At 46.2% G+C, this 24586-nt stretch overlaps 5 protein-coding genes across 5 annotated transcripts; 1 reads left to right on the top strand and 4 right to left on the bottom strand.

Moving 5' to 3' along the window:
* Nucleotides 1-163: 163 nt before the first annotated feature.
* On the bottom strand, nt 164-2029 carry MYCGRDRAFT_100535 (uncharacterized protein; the record flags this gene model as incomplete). The annotated part of the gene is made up of 2 exons (XM_003851494.1): nt 164-1670; nt 1728-2029. 2 exons carry the CDS (start codon nt 2027-2029, stop codon nt 164-166), a joined length of 1809 nt encoding a protein of 602 aa, XP_003851542.1.
* Nucleotides 2030-14496: 12467 nt separating this feature from the next.
* MYCGRDRAFT_109902 (uncharacterized protein) lies at nt 14497-16299 on the top strand (the record flags this gene model as incomplete). The annotated part of the gene is made up of 1 exon (XM_003851761.1): nt 14497-16299. The coding sequence occupies one exon, from the start codon at nt 14497-14499 to the stop codon at nt 16297-16299; it is 1803 nt and encodes a 600-aa protein (XP_003851809.1).
* A 695-nt stretch (nt 16300-16994) lies between these two features.
* On the bottom strand, nt 16995-18849 carry MYCGRDRAFT_109901 (uncharacterized protein; the record flags this gene model as incomplete). Its single annotated transcript, XM_003851493.1, has 4 exons — nt 16995-17086; nt 17152-18041; nt 18219-18502; nt 18555-18849. The coding sequence occupies 4 exons, from the start codon at nt 18675-18677 to the stop codon at nt 16995-16997; spliced, it is 1389 nt and encodes a 462-aa protein (XP_003851541.1).
* A 697-nt stretch (nt 18850-19546) lies between these two features.
* MYCGRDRAFT_44229 (uncharacterized protein) lies at nt 19547-22081 on the bottom strand (the record flags this gene model as incomplete). The annotated part of the gene is made up of 2 exons (XM_003851492.1): nt 19547-19813; nt 19880-22081. 2 exons carry the CDS (start codon nt 22079-22081, stop codon nt 19547-19549), a joined length of 2469 nt encoding a protein of 822 aa, XP_003851540.1.
* Nucleotides 22082-23239: 1158 nt separating this feature from the next.
* On the bottom strand, nt 23240-23988 carry MYCGRDRAFT_17474 (uncharacterized protein; the record flags this gene model as incomplete). Its single annotated transcript, XM_003851491.1, has 2 exons — nt 23240-23880; nt 23940-23988. Coding segments are annotated over 2 exons (690 nt in total), but the record flags the coding sequence as incomplete, so codon positions are not given.
* Nucleotides 23989-24586: the final 598 nt, after the last annotated feature.

Below are 24586 nucleotides of genomic sequence, written 5' to 3'. Positions count from 1 at the left end.
GCTCTGTTTGCATTTATTTTGGTGACGAGGAGTCGATTGGGGTTGACCTATTGTAAGCTTCTGGCGGACGTGCGTTTGTTGATGCAAACGGGCAGGCTGGACGCTTTCCGACTTTGACCGTGCCGACCTCCATCATCATTCTCATCCTCTCCTGGCATGCTCATCACCATTCGACGCCCGAAATTCTCTCCTTCCATCTGTCCACCGCATCTCCCAATATTCCTCCACTGACCTCCAGACTCGGCGCCAGTCGTCCCAAAGTATTCAATTCAATTCTAACGCTGTCCACCGTCTTCACCAGCGCTTCTTTTCGGACCGGCATCAGTCGCCTCAGCTCTGTATGCAGCGAGGCTCCAAGCAACAGCAACGTCTGTGACACGAGCGACAGAAAACCTTGGTAGAGATACGGCACATGTCCAGCACGATGCGAGGACAGCAGCGATATTTGAATGTAAGCTGATTCTAGTCCCGTGGCGCATGCTTCAGAGATGTGTGAAGTGGAATTGCCCACAGTCGGCGTAGCGGAAGACAGTACGTAGAGAATGTACGGCCTGTGGATGATGGTTCTACAGGCGTGATACCTTAGTCGAAGGACGGTTTGGACGGGGTCGAGAGCTTCATCGGGCAAGGAAGAAGATGGACGGATCGGGAACTGTACCGAAGGTGGCAGGTGGTTGTGCCACTGAGTCAGCTGAAGGTCTAATTCGGTGACTAGAGGAGCGAGAGAGGCCAGCGAAAGTGACTTCGAATAGAGCAAGTGGGAGACACGGTTGAGGAGACGTCGAAGCGCGATCTCGGCGAGGAAGTACCAGATTTCATCGCTGCCGGGAGAGGGCGCGGGAGCGGAGGATGATGGAGATGGCGAAATTGGAGTCAACGGAAAGCTACGAGGCAGAGGCATGGACTCTTCGAACTGCACGATACCGGAGTGTGGGAGATCGAGCTCAGCGAGGAGGTCGGACTCGAACATGAGAGTGTTCCAGTAGATGCGTTCGAGCAAATTTCGGGCTTCAGCGGATGGCAGAGGTGATGATGAGGAGAGGAGGAGCTGCAATTTTATCGAGACCGAGCAGAGGAGGTTCCATGCTTCTAGTGGTCTCACTAGATAGAGGAGATAAGCGGCTGCAAGAATGTGGCATTGCGCACTCATCACGTTGTTGCGGAGCATGAGGGTGGGAAGCAACTGCCAGGCGGCTTCGAAGTAGGCAGTACCAGGTGGACGTCCGTCATATGAGGCATGAGCAGTACTGGTATCTGTATGAGCCGCTTGGCCGAGCGCGAAAACGAGGAGAACGACGCAGCTTTCGGGTCCGGATCGAAAGCTGTTCAAGGAAGCCGTACGATAGAGTTCGTTCCAGCTGTGAGGATTGACGACGGCATACCATACATTGACCTTTCCAAAAAAGGCTCGGGTATAGATGGAGGAGCAGAGATCGGACAGATCGAGAGGGTAGTGGGATCGAAGGTCGAGTGGTGGTCGAGTCATTTCGAGCTGAAGAAGGACTTGCGGATCGCAGGGACTTGTAACGAGGTCGCAGATGCACGGCCACTGAAGGAGATGTAGAGCCGGCGTGGTGTGAGCTTTGGGCATGGTGGAGATGTTCATCGCCGCCTGCGATATACCAAAGCCGCTAAGAGGTATTGATCCAGGGCCATTTCCGACAGTTCTCCTCGAGTTGACATAGTCCGAAGCTGTGTGGCTCGTAGTCGGAGACAACATATTGAACCCTTGCTCGGCAGGTAGAGCTAGCGGTCCCGCTGTCGAGCTATCAGCTTGAGATAGAGTAGGAAACTTCGACTGGATCAATGCTTCGATGTTCGCAAGCCTGTCCAGAATGATTTTGTCGCCTGCATCCAGTTTCACGCCCGGTTCGCGATACACGCATGCAGCGTTGAGATCGATGCAAAGCTTGCATTTCGGCCGGGATCCATCGCATTTGGACTTGCGGCTTCGACATATCTCGCAAGCTATCATCGCTCGTCGTCGTGGGTAGTCCGGAATTTCATCGAATGCGAGGTCTTGGTCCATCGTGGACGCATCCCCAATAGTGGCTATGGATGCAGACTTCCCGTGATGAATCTTCCTCCTCTTTGAGGCCAGTAAATTGTGACTGCCTCGATCGCTCGCTGGTGCCTCATTCACCGGCCCGTCCTCAGCCATGTTGGAGATTTGTGTGCATCGTGCAGGGTCGGTGCAGAGATCAGCTGGGCTGGCCGAAAGTGGGCCTCTACTTACACGATCGAAAGGTGAGCCTGAGTAGCACTGCAACGTATAGAGGAACGCGGCCAGCTCAATTGCGTTGTCGATGTCCAACAGAAATTTAGAGTTCTGATGTTCTGCTGCTAAGTGTTGCCAAGGTGAGGTTGTTGTGATTGGACTTAAGCTAAGTGGAAGAAGACCTCTAATTAGCAGGTATATATTGTTATGTAGAGAGAATCTTAAGTGTGAGATTCTTACTTTAGCTATCTGTATGTAGGAATGCCTTAGTACTAGTTACGTGCACTTTACTAATAGTTAGTCTAATAATCTATAACACTCCCTTATTAGCAGCTGCATTATTACGAGCTATTTGTTATCTAAATATAGTAGGTATTTACCTACTACGTAGCTAATGCTCGGCTTTAGCTTATTAAAAAGCATCTTCTTCTAGCTTTTTTATTCCTTTACTTTATAATCTATACCTTTTATCTATTTAGCTAATTTATTAGCTAATCTATTATCTACCCCTTATAACTATTAATAATATAATCTATATTACTAGCTATAGCTTCTAGAAGAAGAGTAGCTTTTTTTGTCCCTAAAAAAACCTTCTAGTAAGTTATTAATAAAGCAAGAGCTATTAGTAGTAAAGATCTCTTATAGATCTATAAAGATAGTTCTATAGCATATTAGACTATATATTAATTTATTAAAGGAGAGATAAATAGATACTATAATAAAGTAAATATTAAGGCTTAGGATCTCTTCTCTTTTATAGCTTGCTTTAATAGGTTTATAGCTAAGCTTAATAAGGATCTCCTTACTATAGACCTTATTAATATAGTAATAGAGGAGCTATATAACTTAAGGGAGTAGGCCTTCCTAGTAGAAAACTACCCTAGTCTAATAACTCCTAATCCTTAGGGATTTATATTATATTATAATTAGACTCCTCTTAGCTAAATATTAAGCTCTAATAAGGCAAAGATAAAATAGTAGTTAGTAGTATAGTATCTTATATATGTTCTCCTTAAAATCCCTTCTTCCCTAATAGAAACTAATATTCTCTTAGGCTTTAAGTTAAGATTCTAGGGGAATTAGCTTAGTTTTTTAGTAGTAGTCTAGGGGGGCAGGCTGCAGGTTCTAGGATATACTTTAATACTTTTAGGTTTTTATAAAAAAGTTTTCTTTTAGCTAGGTGTTTTTCTTATAGTTTCTTAGATACTTTTGTAAAGGTATATAGTTACCTCCTTTCCTTTATATAAATAAGAATAAAATAAGTGTTCTAAGTATTATGCTTCTTAGTTTTATAACAAATAAAATAGTATAATTCTAAGGAGGAAATCCTTCTTAGGTAGGAATATAGGTATTAAAGTATAAATTTAAGAGCAATTTCCCTTTTCTTATTAAGGGCTAGTTAGTCTAGTAGTATAATTTCTAACTACAAATTAGAAGGTTATAGGTTTAATTCCTATATTAGCCTCTCTTATATATCTATGTTAGCTACCTTATATAGATATATAAGTATCTTTTTACTAGATTTATAGATCTAAATATTAGAGGATAGTGTTTAGGGATTTTAGTTTTGTTAGACAGTCTATAAGCTATATATCTGTCCTTATAAACTCTACCTTAATACTCTCCTTATTATATTACTCTTTATAGTAATAGTTCCTAAGAAAGACATATCTTAATCTTTTAAAGTTAGCATAGTTTTCTATAAGGCTAATAGCTAATTAATTGTCTATTTTAATAAAGATAGTAGAAATACTTTTAGCCTAGGTAAAGGGCTAGAGCTTATTAATAAGATTCCTTACCTAATTTACTTCTCTTATTGCCTTAATAAGAGAGAGGTACTCTGCCTTAGTACTAGATAGTACTATTTCTTTCTATAGTTAAGATCTCTAGATAACTAGGCTTCCTGCAATTTTAAAGAGTATTCCTAAGGTAGACCTAGATATACTAGGATTACTAGCAAAGTTAGAGTCTAAGAATACTTTAATCTAAATTTACTCCTTAGTTTTCCTATATATAAGGCACTTATTAATTATACCTGTAATATATCTCTAGATATATTTAGCTGCCTAAATATATAAAGGTCCTAGGTTCTAAAGGAACCTTATATAGTAGTTAATAGCAAAACTAATATCTAGTCTAGTATAATTTAACAGATATTGCAGTTCCCTAATAATCTTATTAAAGAGATTATAGTCCTCCTTTATTCCCTTATCCTAGAGGGGTTTAAGGAGGGTGTTAAGGAAGTACTTAATACTCTTTGTATTACTAAGACTATATCCTTAAAGTTTATCTCTAAAATAGTGTTCCTAAGAGATAGATATAGAGCTATCTTTCCCTTCCTTTAGGTAAAGTCTAAGAAAGATATTAGTATTAACAACCTTAATTATGTACTTCTGCTCTAATCCCTTAATTAGCTTATTAATCTTATAGTCTAACTATCTAAAGATCTAGAAGTTATCTATATAAAAGAGAATAAGGATACCTTTCTTTTAAAAGAGGCAAGTATCGCTAATAGTTCTTATTAGACTAAGCTTTTAGAGAGTGTCTATAGTATTATAGTACTAGAGACATCGACATCCGCACTTCCATTGCACACCCAATATTGACCCGATCATCACCAAACACGCACCATTCGAAAGCCCTTATCAAGGCCATTCCAACGAACCCGCATTCACCCCGCTGCCCTCAAAACCTACGCCGCTACTGGAGTTCAAAGATTTACCTTGTTGCCCCCTTTGGGGTGCAAATTTTGACCCTGAACTCCGGGATTTGGCCCCCACCTCCGAAACCTTATTCCGACCTCACCTCCCCCACACTCGAAATATTCCCTGTTTAGGGCATTGCAGCACAAGGAAGGTTCACAACCTGTACTACAATACTTCAACACACCACAACACAACCAACACGCCGCCGAATCGGACGCCGTGTAGCCCGTTTGAAAGCCCTCGACGAGAGCTTTTATTCTAGCTATTAAACGCCTGATTTGGTCGAATTTTGAAAGAGCCAAAGGCCAAACAAGAGCAGTGTTCCCAGGATACACAAACATACACATACACTCAGTTCTCTCTACACTAGAGTTACCTGTTGTCCTACGCCGCCGAGAGAGGAAGCTAAAGGAGCAGTGTGGTTTAGTAAGGACGAATTTGCACCTCTAGGGATTAGAGTAGTGGTACTAGCTGTATAGCTAGATACTCTTTATAGAGTATAGGCCTACCTTTCCCTAGAGACAAAGGTTGTCCCGAACCTGCTACAGCTACCCGCAGAACGCCTCTAAAGCCTGCTATAAAGACGCACGTTGCTGCAGGCCAGAGTACTTCCTAGAAGCAGAGGTATATTTATATATCTCTTCTCTCCTCTTTGAAGTATACCTTCTCCTACTTTGTATAGTAGGGAGAAGAGTGCCCTAGTGTCGCAAGTAGGCTAGGACCCGAACGCGATTAGAAATAGAGACGAACAAGCAGCCCTCTCGGCGTAAGACTGCTGAGCCTCTTTTCAAACAAACAAACAACAAGACAATGTCTACCGAGACGGAAATGACAGACGCAAGCTCAGCCCCTCAGACTCCAAAAGCTACGGCTAGAGGGGACGAGGAAGTTACGTTTGAGTCTCTCAAAACCCTGCCGTTGCCGGAGGAACTACTGAAAAGAACCGGCATTCCTTTCATACCTAGGAAAAGGCAAAACCCCTTCGAATTCAGTATCTCCCCGACTCGCAGCCCTTCTCTCGGAAAGAAACAAACACTCTCTTACACGCCCGCGAACGAGAAGATCCTACAAGCCCGACAGCTACTAGTCGAAGCGGCGGGGGATCTAGTCGGGTTTCCAGGAGAACAAACCCGGGTTCTCGACCTTCTCGAAGTCTTTCGGCACTTTACCGAGCGTACAGACTTTAGGACAACGTCCCAAATCCTCGCAAAGCAAGTCTCGAACCTAGAAATGACAACAAAGAAACTAGCAGCACAGGCGAAGAAGCCTACTTTCGCAGACGTTGTTAAGGGAGACAGCGGATCCGCTACCTCTACCTCTACCTCCTCGACAACAAAGACAACACAACAACAACAACAACAACAACAACAACAACAACAACAACAACAACAACAGTGGACGACCGTCTCCCGGAGGGCTAGCAAGCCGAAAGAACAAGCAGAACCGATGCCTCTTATCCTTGTACCAAAGGATAAAGAGAAGGAACTCGACTAGATCGCAACCCGAGACAAAATCAACGACGCTCTTAAAGGCGAAGACCAAGAGCTAGCTGTCCTCGCGATAAAGAAATCATTTCGGGGTAACATTGTCCTAAACTTTGCAACAGAGAAAGCCCGCCAACGAACGATCGATAGCCTTACTAAGGTTACCGATATCGTAGGCGAGGCACGGGTAATAGAGGACTCTCTCTGGCACAAGGTCGTAGTCCACGGCGTCTCGACCGCGAACTTCAACACGCCAACGGGCCTACAGGATATTCAACGAGAAATTGAGACCTTTAATAGAGGTCTTAAACTCGCAGGCACCCCGATTTGGCTAACAAACGAAGAGAGAAGAAGGACTCTTACTGGGGCGACAGTTCTAGTAGGTTTTGCTACCGAGGAGGAGGCAAAAAGGGCTATTCAAAACCGTCTATACGTAGGCGCGGACAGCCTAAGAGTCGAGAAGGCGAAGGATCGTATACAACAGAAAGGGAGGCCCCTAGAACGTTCTACATGTTAGAACACTCTCTACGGATTTTCCACGTTAATCTTAACCGATCTATCGAGGCTACAGAGTCTACCTTAGACGTCGCGGTTAAGCAGAAAGCCGACCTTCTACTAGTCCAGGAACCGTGGACTATAGAAGACCCGATAACAGGCTACAAAGAGACGAGATCTATCGCACACCGGGAATACAACCAGCTATTCCCAACGACTACGGATTCGACGATCCGGCCAAGAACAATGCTATATATTAGCACAAGACTCAACATCAATATCTCTCCTATTTTATTAGACGACAGCGACATACTTTCCTTTGTTATTTCAGACAAGAAGGGCAACAAGATCCAGATAGTTAATCTCTACAACGAGAAAGACCTTCGGGATACCGAGAACCCGCAAAACCGACGAACAACAGAGAGAATCCTCTACTCTCTACGCAACACGTTCCTTCCAAACACTCTACTAGTAGGAGACTTTAACCTTAGACACCCGTCCTGGGATCCGAGGGGAAAGGATACTACTAGCGCCCGCGAATTTATAGAGTGGATAGAAGACCAGGGCTTTACTCTACGTAATACGATAGGTGTCGGGACCTTCTATAGGCCGCACCTAGACGCAGAGTCGGTCCTAGACCTTACGTTCACAAGAGGATCCTTATCTACGAAAGAAATCGACTGGAGAACGATTCCGACAGGCTCAGACCATAAGGCTATATCTATAGACCTTATTGGCGCGCAAGATCGAGCCCAACAGAAGAAAGTAGTTCTAGATATAGCTTCCGCGGATTGGGAACTGTTTACAGATCTCCTAATAAGCAAGGCGACGTCTATTGACTATACGAACTCCCTCGACGACATCGCAGACTCCTTTACCTCGTGTATTACCGAATCGATGCGGGGAGCAATCCCAGAGAAAGTAGTACACGCCTGCGCAAAACCTTGGTGGAATAGAGAGCTACGCACGCTACGCCGTACAATGTCTAGAACACATAGACAGACCTTTACCTGCGGACGTACGCCGACGCTAGACGAGAAAGAGGCGTATACGAAAGCGAGAAACGAGTACTTCCAAGCTATTAAAACAGCTAAGAAGAACCACTGGAACGCTTTCCTCGAAAAAGAAGACTCGAAATCTATCTTTAAAGCTATGTCCTATACTAGGAATAGCAGCCGAAGACAGATACCTACGATAAACAACGAAGATTCTTTCGAGGGGAAATGTAAGGCCTTCTCCGAAGCCTTATTTCCGCGCCCTCCTGCCGAGGAACCTCTGCCTAGCCGTTGGGAAGCGTATACAGCCGGGGATTGGGGCTGGACTACGCTAACCGAAGAGGAACTCGCTGCCGCCTGTAGTACGAAGATAGTAAAAGGAAAAACGCCGGGCCCAGACGGTATTACGCAAGCTATTATTAGTAAAGCGTACGGCGCCATTCCTATTACCTTTCTACGTATATACAGTAGGCTACTCGACGAAGGACACCACCCCCGATGCTGGAAAGTTGCGACAGGCGCAGTTCTAGCAAAGCCGGGAAAACCAGACTATTCGGTCCCTAAGGCCTACCGAGTTATCTCTCTCCTAAACTGTCTCGGCAAGATTAGCGAGAGAATACTCGCAAAACGCCTAGGGATTATCGCAGAGACGAAGCCCCTTCTACACGACTCGCAGTTAGGAGGGCGAAAGAAGAAATCGGCTATCGATACGGTGCTTCTCTTAACGAACGAAATCGAGGAGAATCGAAGAAAGAAAAAGAAGACTTCGGTTATCTTCCTCGACGTAAGAGGAGCATACGACCACGTTGCAAAGAACCGACTGTTAAGAATAATAATCCAGTTAAGGCTTCCGCACAGCCTTATACGTTGGGTTCAGTCGTTTATGAGCAATAGACGCCTACGAATAGCATTCGACGGACAGATACAGGAATTCCAGGACGTAGAGATCGGCGTTCCGCAAGGCAGCCCGATGTCTCCTATCCTCTTTCTTATCTATACGCGCGACATATTCTTCTCGCTACAAGGAGTTACTCCCAGTTCCTACGTCGACGACATTAGACTATCTACCTCGTCTACGTCCCTTAAGAAGAACTCTAAGGTACTAGAACGTGAGGCAAGAAGGCTAATAGACCTAGGAAAGAAGAACTCGATTGCTTTCGACCTAGCAAAGACAGACCTAGTACACTTCTCGAAAGGGAAAGGGTCCGATTGCCCGGTAATTCTTCCAAACGGCGATATTGTTCGCCCGGCAAAGAAAGCGATAAGGTGGCTTGGGATTTGGCTAGACGCCGGTCTTACCTTTAAGGAGCACATTGCAATAAGATCGGCTTAAGCACAAGCGGCATTCCATCGATTAGAAAGACTAGCAAATACCGAACGCGGTCTGTCTTCTATATCGTTAAGAAAGATCTACCTAGCCTGCGTTACTACAATAGCAGACTACGGGGCCCCGGTTTGGTGGCGGTCGAAAAAGAGCATAAAACCTCTAGTATCTCTACAAAGTAAAGCTTGTAGGAAGATCCTAGGCGTTTTCCGTACCGCCCCAAACGTCCCGTCCGAAGTAGAGTCAAATCTCTTCCCCCCGGATCTACGCCTAGAGAGACAGTCAATTTTATACTCTCTACGCGCAGCAAAGCTACCCGAAAACCACCCTGTAAGACTCGCTATCCAAAGCGCGCCTTCGGATACGCGAGAAGTCCAACACGAGGACTCGAGAGAGATACTTCCGCAAAAACGACAGAGAACACAGATACAACTACTCTATTATCGACTCCGACAATATAAGCATTTCGTAGAACACGAGAGGGCTAACTACGCAAAAGACGATCTCTTTAGCGTCTAGAAAACCCGATACGAAATAGCAAGACAACGGGAGATCAATAAGGTACCTAGGAATACAAATAGCTACCTTAGTCGATTTCCATGGAGCTCGCCAGGAAAACATAGAATAGGAGGAAGACGTGCTTTAACTAGTGCCTTCTATACTATCCTATTAGGACACGGATACCTAAAGTCCTATCTCTATCGCTTTGGACACGCAACGACGCCAGACTGCCCTTGCGGACGACGAGAAACAGCAGAACACCTCGTATGTAGCTGCCCTATCTACGATGTATTTAGGCCACTACCGCTACGACAAGCACAATCTCTGCTAGAAATAGTAGAAGATAAGGAACTCCGGAAACACCTTACTACCTTTCTCTCGGATACAAAGATTGCTTCTAGGTCCTGGCACCTAGCAAGAGGCGAAGACGAGACCGTCTAGCCTACACTCCTTTTACTTTTCCTTATTTGTCTTTCTTTAAAGTCCTTCGATACTAGCTTGCTACTATCCTAGGCACGGGTCTTTCCCTAAGGTCAAGAGATACGAGAGAACAACGATTGTACATAGATAGACTGCTGTCGCGAGACAGCCGTCCTACATAGTCATAGACTCATACAGGACGTAAATGGAACAAACAAACAACAAACAAACAAATAGTACTAGAGAGTAGCTGCCTACTTAAGCCTATATAATCCTTTCTTAATATATATAATATACTTATAGGCATCTTTCTTAAAGAGATAAGCTCCTTCTAGTAGCTTAATAAAGATCTACTTATCTAGATTTAGATTTAGGAATATAGTCTTAATATTAACTTATCTCCTCTTTTAGCTAAAGTTAACTAAGAGGGATAGAAGTATTCTCCCTATTATAGCTCTTAGGGTAGGAGCAAAGGTATTAATATAGTTAAGTCCCTTCCTTTATATAAATCCCCTAGCTATCTATTTAGCCTTATACTTCTCTATAGTTCTATCTAGGAGTACCTTAATCTTAAAGACTTACTTCCCTATAAGAGGGACTCTCCCTTTAGGGAAGGTGCTAATAAGTTTCTATTTAAGGCATCTTATAGACTTAAGTAACTTAGCTTCCTTAATAATAGCTTTCTCTTATTCCTTATAGTTAGATCTAAAGAGAGCTTCCTTAACTATCTTAGGATTAGATAGATTAGAATTTGTTACTTTAAGTCCTATCTTCTAAATCTTGCTATAGTCTTTTCTTATAACTAATCTTCTACTTCTTAAGAGTTTAAATATACCTAAGCTTTTAGGACTTGCTTTATTACCTAATTTCTTAAGTCTCTTAGGGCTTCTTCCTACTTTTTTCTTTCTTATAATATAAATATCTAGGAAGGGAGTTATAGTATAATCTTAAAGGTCTTCCCTTTTAGGGCAATTCTCTACTAATACTTAATATTATAGCTATATTAATAAGGTATTAGCCTACTTCTAGAATCCTTTAGGACTTCCTTAGAATCCCTTAGGACTTCCTGTTTCCTTAGAAATATACTCCCCCTAAGCTAGCTAGGAGGCTTCTTTATACTTAGTAGCCTTTAGCTAATTAGGCTTAGACTACTTATGTTAGTTATCTTAGGACTATATATCCTAACCTAATATTTGCTCCCCCTAAGATGTTAAAAGGGAGGTTTAGTTTTTCTCTCTTTATATAGTATTAAATATATTCTCTACTTCTTAAAGATAAGAAGTAGTAAGAGGTTAGGCATCTTGCCCTTAGGCATCCTAGCCCTAATCTTAATCCTTAGTATAAATAGTATAGACTTCCTATTCTATAGTAATAGGTTATATTAGTTATAGGAAACTCTCCTCTTAGAAGTCTAAGGTAGTAGGTATTATACTATATACCTTATCCTTATTATATATTATATAAGGAGAAGTTACAATCTTATACTAAAACCTAATAAGGGCAGATAGTTTAAACTTCTAAATTATATAGTTAGTTAAAGTATTCTCCTAGAATCCTAGATTCTAGTATTTCTCTACTCTAGGATAGAACTTCTATAAATTAGGTCTCTCTTAATTATATAGATATACTCTATATCTAAATCTCCTAACCTTTATTAAATTAATATATAGAGTTCTAGTATTAAGATCTTAATTAAATTCCTAAAGAGGAATCTTATTAGTTAATAGGTATACTAGCCTATTAGTAAGGAAGATTATATATATAACTACAAAACTCTAGAGAGGGAGAGGTAAGCTAGAGTTAATTATTATTACTCTTACCTTATTAAGGATAACCTTATTAGATAATTCTGCAATTCTATTCTGCTTAGGAGTATAAGGAGCTAAGAAATCCTATCTTAGTCCCTTATTCTCTGCAAATGTAATTAGATTATTATTATTAAATTCTCCTCCTCTATCTAAGAACTAGATTTTAACTATCTTTTTGTACTAGTTAAATATCTTAGTAGTCTATTTCTTAATAATTTATACAGCTTGTAATTTAAGCTTATAGAAGATAGCTTATCTCCTTCTTAACTTTATATTAGTAATTATAAAGATATACTTATATCTAAAGATATTTAGTAGAAAAATTAGTCTTATAATATTAATATAGACCTTATTTAATAAGGATTAAGGTATTAGTCTTAGAGTTCTTAATACTACTCTCTATAACCTTATAAGCTTGTATAGCTTATAGTACTTAAGTATAAATATGTTAATCTGCTTAAGTCCTTAGACTTAAGCCTTTATTATACTAAGAATCTTATTCCTTATATAGCCTAGTCTCTAGTACTATCTTGTTATATTAGCCTTAGGTATAGTAAAAGCTAGATAGGACATATTCCTATTAGTTATAGAAGCAACTTTAGTACTCCCTTTAAGAAGAGAGATAGTTATATTTTAGAAGATTAGAATATTATAAGTAGACTAAACCTTGCCTATCTTCTTATTATTCCTTAGAATATATAAAGATAGCCTGTTTAGGTAGACCTTATACTTTAGCTAGAAAGTCTTTACTAAGATAAGGTTATAATTAGAGTTAGGAGAGTATAACATATTTTATAAGGTAATATTTAACTTATTCCCCTTATACTTTATTATAATCCTTACACTTTCTAAATATATAACTATACTTTGTCTAATAGCTTAAGAGAACCTAATTAGGGTTTCTAGGGGTTTAAGGTCTAAGAACTAGGATTTATTATTAAAGAAGTAGTATAATATACTAGAATCCTAGATAATAGTATTACTCTTTTATATTCTAGTAGTAGTAATTACTACTCCTATAAATAAGCTATCTAAATTAGAGCCTAAGCCTATATTAGAAGAGGAGATAGGCTTAATTACTATAATACCCTTTCCTCCCTTCTTATTATATCTCTTACTCTTATTTTAGGACTTCTTCTTATCCTTATTAGATCCTCCTTTTCCTCTATATACCTAGGACTTTAGGGCCTTATTAAGGTACTTTTTAAAGTAATCTGCATTTATATAGATATAATAGGTATACTTAGTATACTAATTATTATCTACTATAGTACCCCTAAATCCTCCTACTATCCTCTATATTTATAAAGGAGGTTCCTTAATTAATAAGGTAATTAGCTCTTTAAGAGTTATATTCTTAATATAATAGGATTATCTCTAGCTTCTTAGGTATTCTAGATAGTAAAGGCCCTAGATAAAAAACAGCCTAATCTGCTTATTACTAAAGGTAAGCTTTAAGACTAGAATATTCTTAGACCTAGAGTATTATTCTATTATAGAGATATATTTATAATACTACTTCTAGAAGTCCTTATAGTACTTCTAAGTATTTATTCTTTAGATCTTAATATTACTAATTCTAAGAATCTTTAGGCTATTATAAATATTTATAATTATAATAGGCCTGTAAGTAGCTATAATAGTATTATATAGTTCCTTAGCTATCTTCTCTATATTCCTAAAGTTAGGCCTTAGAGATTAGTTAATCCTTTTACTAATAATTCTGTATATAATTAGGTTATACTTATATTAGACTTAAAGAGGAGTTAGTCTTAGTTTACTAGTTAAAATAGGTTCTATTACTAGAGTATCCCCTCCTTCTTTTTAAAAAGGAGTTAGAGCCTAGGAGGATAAAGTAGTACTTTCCTTAGTTAGTAGAGAGGGATATCTAACTTTAATTCCTAGCTTTAGTTAGGTAGGGTACTAGGGAATGTTATAAAAGATATAGCCTAATACCTCCTTATTTATAAGGGCTACTTTAAGTATCCTTAACTAGTCTAAGAAGTTACTTCCCTTTCTTAGGACTTTATTCTTCTTCGTAGTCTTAAACTTATTAGCCTATATTACGGCTATTATTATAACTAGCTCTTTCTCGGCTCGCTAGTTAACTATCTAAATAGTATATAGTAAGGTTCTAGTAGCTGCGCTTAGAATAGACAATTCTTCCTTAAGTATATAGTAGTTACGCCGGGCTTATAACCTGTTATAATTAGACTTAAGCTAAGTAGAAGAAGACCTCTAATTAGTAAGTATATATTATTATACAAAGAGAATCTTAAGTATAAGATTCTTACTTTAGCTATTTGTGTGTAGGAATGCCTTAGCACTAGTTACGTGCACTTCACTAATAGTTAGTCTGATAATCTATAACAGAGGTGAGGTGAATCCTCAGCAGTGTCGGCCGGATCTCGCCCGGATCTCCGCAAAGCTGAAAGTTCCGTTCACGATTTGGCATGTGAAGATGCTCCACAGGTACCTTCCGCTGAACACGATGTGGTGGCATTGAGCCACTGAAGCTCCCAAGTTGGAACCGCCTCATGTCGAAAATGACGATGCGACCATCGCCATTGCTCTCGAACCTTCTCACGACGCGAACGATCCTTCGAGCCCCACGACCTTGCATCGTAGCCAAATGGCTCCGGTCAAGACATCTCTCCACGGCTCCGATCTCAAATCAAGACGCCGTTCCTCTACGGAAACATCTCAAAGACGAAGCTAAGAGGAAGAAAGCCGATGCGAAGAAAGATGGAACAAACAAGAAAGCGAAAGTGGACCCGAGACAAGAGAAATGGGAGCTCACAGTCGGCATTGAAATCCATGCGGAGCTGAATACTGCCAACAAGCTCTTTTCGCCCGCGCCTGCGGACGCTTCGGAAGGGAACGATGTCGCCAACAGTCGAGTTGCGATGTTCGACGCTGCGATACCAGGAACTCAACCACAGTTCCAACCCGCGACACTCTTGCCAGCCTTGAGAGCAGCGATTGCTCTTGGCTGCGACATTCAACGTCAAAGCGGATGGGATAGGAAGCACTACTTTCACTGGGACCAACCACAAGGATATCAAATCACACAATACTACCGCCCCTTCGCACTCAACGGATCGATCGAAGTCACAGCCGAAGACGGCGTGCCAATAGCAGACTTGAACGGTGCGGAGAGCCTCACCATCGGCATCAAGCAAGTCCAGATGGAGCAAGACACGGCAAAGACCACGGGCTTTGGTGCTTCAACTTACCACATTGACCTGAATCGCGCCGGACATCCTTTGATTGAGATTATCACTCTGCCACATATCCACTCCCCTAAGACCGCTGCGGCGGTGGTCCGAAAAATCGCCGCCATCATTAGAAGTGTTGACGCATGTGTAGCTGGGATGGAACTCGGTGGGTTGCGAGCAGATGTCAATGTATCTGTTCGCGAGCGTGGAACGAGCGGGATATGTTCATACAGCGGGGTGGGAGGCCTAGGTCAACGCACAGAGATCAAGAATCTGTCTTCGTTCAAAGCAGTAGAAGACGCCATCGTCGCAGAAAGGGATCGCCAAATTGAAGTCTTGGAAGCAGGCGGCATCATCCTGGGCGAAACTCGAGGTTGGACCTTAGGCGCTAAAGAGACGACGAGGCTGAGAGGAAAGGAAGGCGAGGTCGACTATCGCTACATGCCTGATGCGGATCTTCCTCCCTTATTCATCGGCGCGGACCTCGTCCAGCACCTCTCGGACACCCTGCCCGAACTGCCTGACTCTACTGTATCTCGACTACAGCAGGACTACGGTCTCACCTCCAAAGACGCTCGAACGCTCGTCTCGCTCGACGATGGCGATCGCTTGGAATTTCTCGAAGAGACTATAGTCCTGATCCAGGATTCTTCCACTGACATCGACCCTTCCAAAGTTCCGCGTACAGCGGCGAACTGGGTCCTGCACGAACTAGGCGGGCTGCTCGGTCCGTCATCTACCTGGTCCGAAGACATGTCCATCACGTCCGCCGAGCTCGCCGACATTCTGACGCGCCTGCTGACGAAACGCATCAACGCGCGCGCCGGCAAGAGTCTTGTGTCCATCCTCTTCTCCCATCCATCGTCCGATCCATCTCGGCCGACAGTGGTGGATCTAATTGAGCAAAACAACCTCCTTCTCCGACCATTGACGAGTGAAGAGTACGTTGCCCTTGCGAAGGAGATTCTGGCGGAGAACGATGGCGTTGTGGAGATGGTCAGAAAGGACGCGAAGAAGGGAAAGGAGGGCAAGTTGATGTATCTAGTGGGACAGATGGTTAGGAAAGGAGAGGAAGGCACGGTGGAGCCTGAAAGGGCGAAGGAGGTTCTCGGGGAGTTGATCAGAGGATAGCATCTTCCGAGTGGAACAGACTTGACCCAATCTAAACTTCCGAGGCAGCACCTGTGCGCCCGCGACCATCTTGATGCACCTGGTCATTGCTATTACCACTCATTTCGCATCCTGCTGCGCTTTTATCTCCGCAAGAGCATAGCCAAGTCATCGCTTTTTCTAATCCATCGGATCGGCTGGTCCAAGTCATTACTCATCATATTCTAGACCCATCGGTCCTCCACATCGTAAACCCGGCGAGAAAAGCCTCGAAATCAAAATTCTCGAGAGCTAGTCAGACATCATCGTCTTCGTCGCCCCATCCACCTCCCATTCCCATGCCTGCTGGACCGGTGTTCTCCCGACACGGCATTCGACTTTCCCGCTCTCCACTCCGATGCAGCACAAAGTCGAGGACGTCACTTCTCGGCTCCAGGTACTGTCGTAGACACCAGCCGACGGGAGCGGCGTGCAAACGTGGGAGGCCTTCCGCTGTGAGAGATGTACTGCGGAGGAAGAGAATTTGATGCCGTGAGTCTTGGCGTTCGTAGATTTTGTCAGAGGTGCCGAAGGCGAGGAGGCGGAGTTTATTTGCGGGCTCCGGGGGAGTTGGTGTTGAAGTGGTGTCTTCGGACGTCGGGTCGGCATCGGCGTCTGAGTCGTCTGCAGGCGGCGTCGGGGAGGTGGATGGAGATGTGGAGGTTGATGAACTGTTGTCAGAAGAGCGTGGGCGCGTTCCTGCTGCCATCTCGAACATTCGCAAGGCAAGAGCTTGCAGCAGAGTCTCGTACACCGATCTTGGCAAGAGCTGTGTCGAAGGCTTATTGCTCGGCCACGTCGTGATGTGCAGAGTCACCAAAGTTTTCAGCTTACAAGCACTCCTCTCAAAGCTCTTCCATTCCTCGCCGTGGCTACGAATCAAGCTCGTGGCCGGCCACGCGCAGCTCAGCTGCTCGAGATCCGTACAAGTCGTGCAGATCTTCTCGAAGTCTTCGATGTCCCACACCAGCTCGTCACCGTCGCAATACGAGGACGTCATTGATGGAGAAATATGTGTCTCACCATGAGCACAGTGAACGTTCAGGAGCTCGAGGGTTTTGGAGTGCCGTACAATGCCTGCAGCGGCTGGGAGTGCTTTGACGTTTTCGATGTCGATTACCAGATCTCGTATTCCTGAGACGAGACAGAGGAAGCCATCGAGAGCGACGAGAGCTTCGTTTTCCGAGTTGTCGCGATGTTGAAGCTCAAACGCTTTGAGATGTTTTGGAAGATTGCGGGCCTTGCAGAGCTGATCAAGGAGGGTGTCAGCACCGGTGCAGTGGTATATTCGGAGGTATTGTAATTCCTGGAAGTTGATGATTTTGCACCAGGTGTCGGCACAGTGTCGTAGACTCAGCTTATGTAAACGAAGAGACCTCAGATTCTTGAAAGGCGTGCATTGGTCGAAGGGCAGCATTGAGCCAAAGATGGTCCTCGTGACCAATCCTGGACCAGTTGCTGTGTCGTTCAATTCTCGCGACTCAATGACCTCGCTGGAGTCATTACCGATGAAGTTGCAGTGCACAATCAGCTCTTGCAAGTGGTCCGCCGTCTTTTCCACAAAGTAGCCGCTGAGATTGAGGGTGTTGCGATTTTCCGGATACAGCGCAAGCTTTTTCGCATTCTGGAACAGTGAACCTTGAATCCGCTTGTCCTTCTTCAACTCGGGTAGAGCGTTACGGTCGAAGTCAATGACTTCAAGCCATTTCATCTTGCGCTGCTTCCTGTAGAGGAGAAGAAGATTGTCGGTCGAGAAGGGACGCCATGGGCACCAACTAAAACATCGTATCGTTAGTGAAGGCGCCCTACAACGCAGTGCGCGAGACATGGGAGGGAGAAAACAAAGGCGTGGTATTCACCCGAACTCGCCGTCCTCGTCGACCGTTTTTGACCAACCGTACCTAAACTCCTCCAGTACATCTTCCGGCAGGAACTCGAGGATCATGCGTGTAGCGAAGTGAGCTTGCTGTTCCTGATTGCATCTATCGTGTACCCCGGCCAGGTATAGTCGGAGCTGTTTGATGTGTTTCAGACCAATGTTGCGAGGGTTGAGAAAGGCGGACAGGCGACTGTCGTTCGGACTGCCGAGATCGAGGGCAACGCTACGGTAGAGGAAGCGGACAGCGATCTTTTGGCATTCTTTGCTCACTAGGCAGACTCGTTTGAGGTCGCTCGGTCGAGTGACCTGGCTCGTGTTAGTCCATTGTCATATGCTGCCTCTCTTATCATGCCCATACCCGCTCAACGATCAATGCTTTGATTTCCTCCGACAGATCGTCAAACGTTGTCTTCTTATCCGTGTCCTTTGGCCGTTCCGTGACCGTCATGGTATGTGCCTCCGTTGTCACCTGCGTAGCCATGTCGGTTGATTGATGCGTTCTACCACTCTTTCTGGTCTTCCAATCTCGTGTCGTCCGCGTCGGCGTGTCTCAGTGCCGTGAAGCAGGAAAAGCGGACTAAAGTCAGGATATCTCGGCGACGTTGCACAAGGAAGAAAAGGAAGAAGAGATGCAGAGTCACCGTAGGACGACCCCGAAGTTACAGTGGAGTGATCGTAAGGGCAACACCGCCCGACCTTGGTAGTGAAGTACCGAGATCCTGTACGCGATCCAAGTGCTCAGCTCCAATCGCGAAGCCGGAGGTGAGCTGCGGGCGTGCCACGGTGCAAGGCAGACCGGTGGGCAGGCCGGGGATGCCTGCGATTGGTAGCCTTGTCTGGCGCAGCGGAGCGCGAGTCGGAAATAGTGAGGCGTTCGTCTTCGCTTTCTCAACCTTGCTGATGGAATGAACGACGATGATTGCTGACTGTAGTGGAGCCTTGAGAATGGAGACGGAGCGTTTAGCGTCGAAGCTGTTGCAAGCGGCGCGGGGAACAGGAGGTGGATTGATGGCGAAGTATGAGATCAGGTGAGATTGCGAAGCGTCTTTGTGCATCGATTGATTGCTGGGTGCTTTAGGCAAAGTGAATTGTTGCAGAGTTGATTGATGTGTTGAGAGCATTGACAGGTGGAACAAACGATGAGGCGACAAAGAGAAGACCTTCCCTCTCTGGCCCGCTTCCCACGTTCACTAGATGACACGTGCGTTCACATGAAAGGTTCAGAAGACATAGAGATGAAGTAGAATGATCTTCGTCCCTTCACATGCTATCGAACCTGAGCCAGCTCCTCGCTATGTGTTGCATTTCACGTCAGATGAGATTCCCAGCGGCCGCATGCCCCAGAAGTACCTAGTTCCCCTTCTTCTCAGCCGATTCATCGTCGTCCTCGTCATCTCCATCATCCTCACTCTGCCTCTCCATCTCTGCGGCCAACATCGCCTCCAAGTCTTCATCGCCCTCACTCTCCTCTGCCGCTTCGTTGCCTGTGCCATCTTCGTGCTCGACTGGATCACTCCCTGGGGTCGTCGTGCCGACAACCTTTGTCAGACTACTTGTCCTCTCTAATGCCTCCCGTTTTCTCTTCTGTAGCCTTGAAGTCTCCAGGCCCTCCCCTCGCTCCGAGTCTTCCGCCTTTCTCTTCCGCTGACTCGCATCGAGCGGCGCAACGACTTCGCTTCGCACGCTGTCCGTATCGCTGCCGCCTCCATCGGTGTCGTACCCGAGCTCATCTTCCGTCTCGGTCCCGTCTTCTGTGCCACTGGCCATGAACTCGGCCAGCTCGGCGTCAAAATCATCCCATTGATCTGGGACTTCCAGCTCCGTGGGCGAACTGTCCTGTCGATCGGACGGCATGTACTTTTTCAGCTCCTCTGTCTCGGGGTCCGTGTCGGTGTCGAGGGACAGGCTAGGCACGCCGTTCTGTTCATCTTCAGCCTCCGTCTCGGTGTGCGCGGCCTCGTCATCGGAAGACGATAATTCGTATCCCTTGCCCTCGAATGTCTCCGGGAGACCCGCGGCGCCATTGACAGGCGCATCAGAGTGGATCCGATAGGGTGACTCGTCGACTTTCTCCCACTGCATGAAACACGAGCTCAGCCAGTTCTGGCTGACGATGGCGATGCGGCCAGACTTCTTTGCAGCTTGGCGAACTTTGGCCGTCCGTCGTTCTGGACTCGCGATGACGTGTGTCGTCTTCTTGGTGATATTCTCCGTGATCTTGGCCCCAAAGGATCTGGCCCAAATGGCTGTGTCGTTTGTGTTGAGGTCTTGGCCAAGAGGGATGACACCCGAGAAGACGATGTGCACGCCCGCGAGGACCTTGGCCTTCATCGATTGCATGATGGGTGCAGCATCGGGAATACTATGAACCTCATCGATGGAGCGCTTCTTGGCGTGTCCTGGGCGCAGTTCAGCAACACGACCGCCCTTCGTGCCCGTGGAAGTCGAGTCGAATTCGTCGTAGTAAGCCGTATGAATCCCGCGAAGATGTTTCTCCAGATAGAACAATTCTTCATCGTCGTCTTGAAGAAGGTTTGATCGGTACTTGTGAACGTTTGGTGTTTCGGTCAGTGCTTGCTTCTTGATCTCACCGTTCTCCGCCAATAATTCAGCAGCTGCCTCAGCGGCGGGAGACGCCTTAGCTTCGTTCTCGAGCTCGTCCAGAATCTTCTGCTTCTGTAGCAGTGGCCGATCTTCGACTTGTGCGGCAATAGCCTGTTCTTGTGCTTCCGACTTCTCTTTCACACTCTTCGCGTCCTGCTTTCCTGCCATAGATACCATTTGGTCGATGGCTGAGACTTCGCCGTTGGCCTGGGCTGTGGGATCCGTCGTCGCATTATCGGCGGGCCTCTTCGATGGCACGCGTTCCATGGGTGCCGACTTCTCCAACTCCTGTCTTTTGGGCAAGAACATGCCGTTAATGTCACCGACTCCAGGGAAGAACTCGAAGGCGTTGACCTTGATCAAATTCGGCGTCCAATGCCAGACATCAGCGCGATCGTCGATGATAACGACCATGCGCGTATCGGCATGGAACAGCCTCTTCAGATTCTTCACCGTCATACTGCCGTTCTCATCTCTTGACAATATGCGATCTCCAAAGACCTTCCTGTCCGGATCCACGATTTTAGCAATGTTGTCAGCATATGCTCTTGTTCCCATGGTGTAGATATGCAGCTCGTATAATTCCGACATGTCTCTGAGGAAGTCCTTCAAGCCAGGCCGTAGCTTCACATAGTACCACGTCCTCCCATCGTCCGCCAACTGGAACTGGCAAACGTCCTGCAGTGCTTTCCAGTTGGGATTTGTGGGATCGTTCTTCCACTCGCCGATGGTGGGCTCCACGTTGGCCTGGATGATGGTCTGATCAAGATCCACCACCAAGCTCAACTTCCTGCTATCCAAGAGTCTCTTTCTCCGCTCCTCGTCAATCTTTGCAGCCTCATTCTCCGAGATCAACAATTCCGTCCTTCCATGCACGGTGTTGATCGTCGCCCGCGACGTGCCCGCTACTGTTTGGTTGTACGTCGTCCGCTGGCTCATATCCTTCCCGCATTCGATGCACATGCCTCCAAACTGCGACTCATGGGTGCATGCCTCTTCAATCTGCGCGACTGCCGTCCGCTTCGCAATGACTTGTCCAACGCGCACATCGAGCGTTTCAATCTTGCCCTCCAGCTCACTCTCGAAGTTCGCCGGCCACGTGCGCGTCACAGGTATGTACTCGCGCTCATCCTCGCGATTGTCCTCGTTGTATTCCAGCTGCGTGCTCTTGTACTCGTAGACAAAGAGCGGCGCGTTGATTTCGATTTCATCGCCGGGTTTGCGGAGAAGTTTCGTGACCGTGACCGGATACAGGAGGCTTTCGGGGGTCCACAGGCGCATTGGAAAGGTGTTGTGCGGTGAAGGCGAAGGGATGGAGGGAATTGTGTAGCGATTCACATGATATGTCTGCTAGGCGGAGACATTGATCACGACGGCGAAACTACTCATGCATCACAATACGATGAAAACTGGTAAGTTATTATCGATTGAAGAAGTTGAGGAAGTCGCGTGCCGACGTCACTTTGATGCGGTCGTAGTGGGGCTCGGTGGCAGAGATGGGATAATAGGCGTGGAGTGGCTTGCGAGTGAATGGGATCCTTGTGTGTATTTTCGGTGCGTTGTGGTGTTGATAGATGGCGTTTGTTGCGTTTGTTGTCAGGAAGCTCAATTGAAGGACGGATTTTGCTGGTAGGCGCGTGTCGAAGGCGTGGGAGCTCCAGACTTAAGTACCCGAGCAAGCCACTCATCCTGTCTGTTCTGGGCCTAGTGCGGCACCAGCTGGAATGGACTCATCGACGACATCACATTTTGACTACACTCTCGTGCAAATGTTCTCCCGTTTATAGGCTGCTGATCGCCAGTGCCCCGGACCTGTCTCTCACACGAATTGCCACTTCATCTGCTTGAGCATCTGGGGCTGCGCACGGCACTTTGTCGTAATAGACGAGACACGTGGCCATGGGTATCAAAGAAAGCCGTGTGGGCGACTTGAAAGGAAGTCGCCTATCGGTGTGCTCCATGATTCCGTTACCTGAGGTGTCGGGAATAAGTCAAGAGCTGTGTGAGAAGTTCAGGGAGGCATGTGACAACATTTGAATGTTTGTCGCAATGTGCCCGATTAGGAAGGAGCAAAACATGAAGTGCCCTCTCTCCGCAAATGGGACGCGGAATCACATGCAGGGTGGCAGATTCACTACACTGCAGACACTGTTGCTACCGTCAATAGTCACGGTCGATGGCATGTCAATTGGTTCATTCGAGCGTGGAACACGAGCGACTCATATTTGACAGTGTACACCCCATGCATCCACAACCGGAGGACCGTTGCCAGCAACGCTAGATGGTTTCACATGCCTCGATGTAGATGCAGCCCAGCTCCAAGGACCAGGGTTCGAGCGGGCGCGGCGCCATGACACCAGCTCATGGCAGTCATGCATTGGAACATACCACGCTCGTCACACATCTCCTCCTCAGCTCTGTCTCTGATCAAAGTTCCTCGATCCCATGCCTCCAAACATCGTTCAACGGTCTGGCAGAGTAGGTCGACGCTTTCAACAAGTCCACCATCTGGTCATCACTAACCTCCAATTCCTCTCTCGCTAGGAACCATCTCTTCCCCTCGGTGCACGGCGGACTGGTCAAGCTGCCGTCATACGACCAGAAGTGTTCGAATCCACCCATCTCTTCCATGGCAAGGCTCAGATCGATCGCCACATCCTTGACCTTGTCCGCCGACATGTATCCGTGGTATGGAGGCAACTGCTCGATGAACTTGCTCGCTTTCCCGCCGGCTCGGATGCGGAAGCCCACGACTGCGCGAGGCGTGCCGTCGGCTTTGGCGTGCACGAAATGGAGCTCGGCTTGAGATCGAACGCCGTCGACGGTGTGTTCGGACGGAGTGTGAGTGTGCCAGCCCGCGAAGTAGACCGTCTCTGGACCCTTTGCAGAGGTTTCAAACGAGAAGGTCGCAGACTGGTTCTGGGCTGCATCGACGGTGAAAGTCGGACCGTAACCCCAGTTGGAGTAGTTGCCGGAGATGGTTGAGTAGGACCAGGAGACCGAAGCGTTGGCGGCGAGGCTATGGGTGGACAGGATGGCCACTGGGCTTTGTTGTTTGCCGATGTGACAGAGCTCCCATTCTGAACGCAAGGGTCAGTATGCATTTGAGCAACAAGATGGCCCATTCGGGACGACTTACCCGAATCCTGACGACCCCAGTCGTTGGCCGAGACGTACAACCACGATCGCTCGGCTCCTTCCACGACTTCATCAGATCGTTTACTCAAATGATCAGGGCAAGCAATGACCAGGCTAGAAACGGCCAGCAGGCCCAAGATGAATGCCAAGCCCATGCTGATAGCAAGATCGCGGATCTGAATTGCTCGAGAAGGACAGAAGGTAGTCGATATGATGGTGCTCAGTCGATTGTCTTGGAGTGTAAAGCAAACCATCTCAATCCTTCGTCGGCGATCCTCTTATACTCGACTCCCACCGAGGCCCACAATACCTCAGAGGCCACCAACCCCGGTCCCAACTTACTCTCTCCGTGAAAATGGCATTTCGCATCTCAACGGCTCCGACACAGCCCTCTTCCAAGCGAGAGAGATACCCACTACCGTCTCCGCTATGCCAACGTGCCGCAGTGCGCTTGTCCACCTGCGGCGAAAACATGTCGGAGAAAGGAGTCGTATCCACATCGAATAACTCAGTGAAACCCGCGATCCTGTCAGAGAGTCAAGCGAGCGACGTCAAGTCTTCGATGCTCGTGCAGTCTCTGCGGGACAATGCCGTTGACTACTGCGTCCGCGGAGCTGGACAGGCGATTCACCCTGAGTGCGCTAGACG

Source organism: Zymoseptoria tritici, chromosome 6 (genome assembly GCF_000219625.1).
Source record: "Zymoseptoria tritici IPO323 chromosome 6, whole genome shotgun sequence".
Taxonomy (NCBI): Eukaryota; Fungi; Ascomycota; class Dothideomycetes; order Mycosphaerellales; family Mycosphaerellaceae; genus Zymoseptoria; species Zymoseptoria tritici.
Note: the sequence above shows the minus strand (reverse complement) of the source record. Positions and strands in the feature narration are given on the sequence as shown.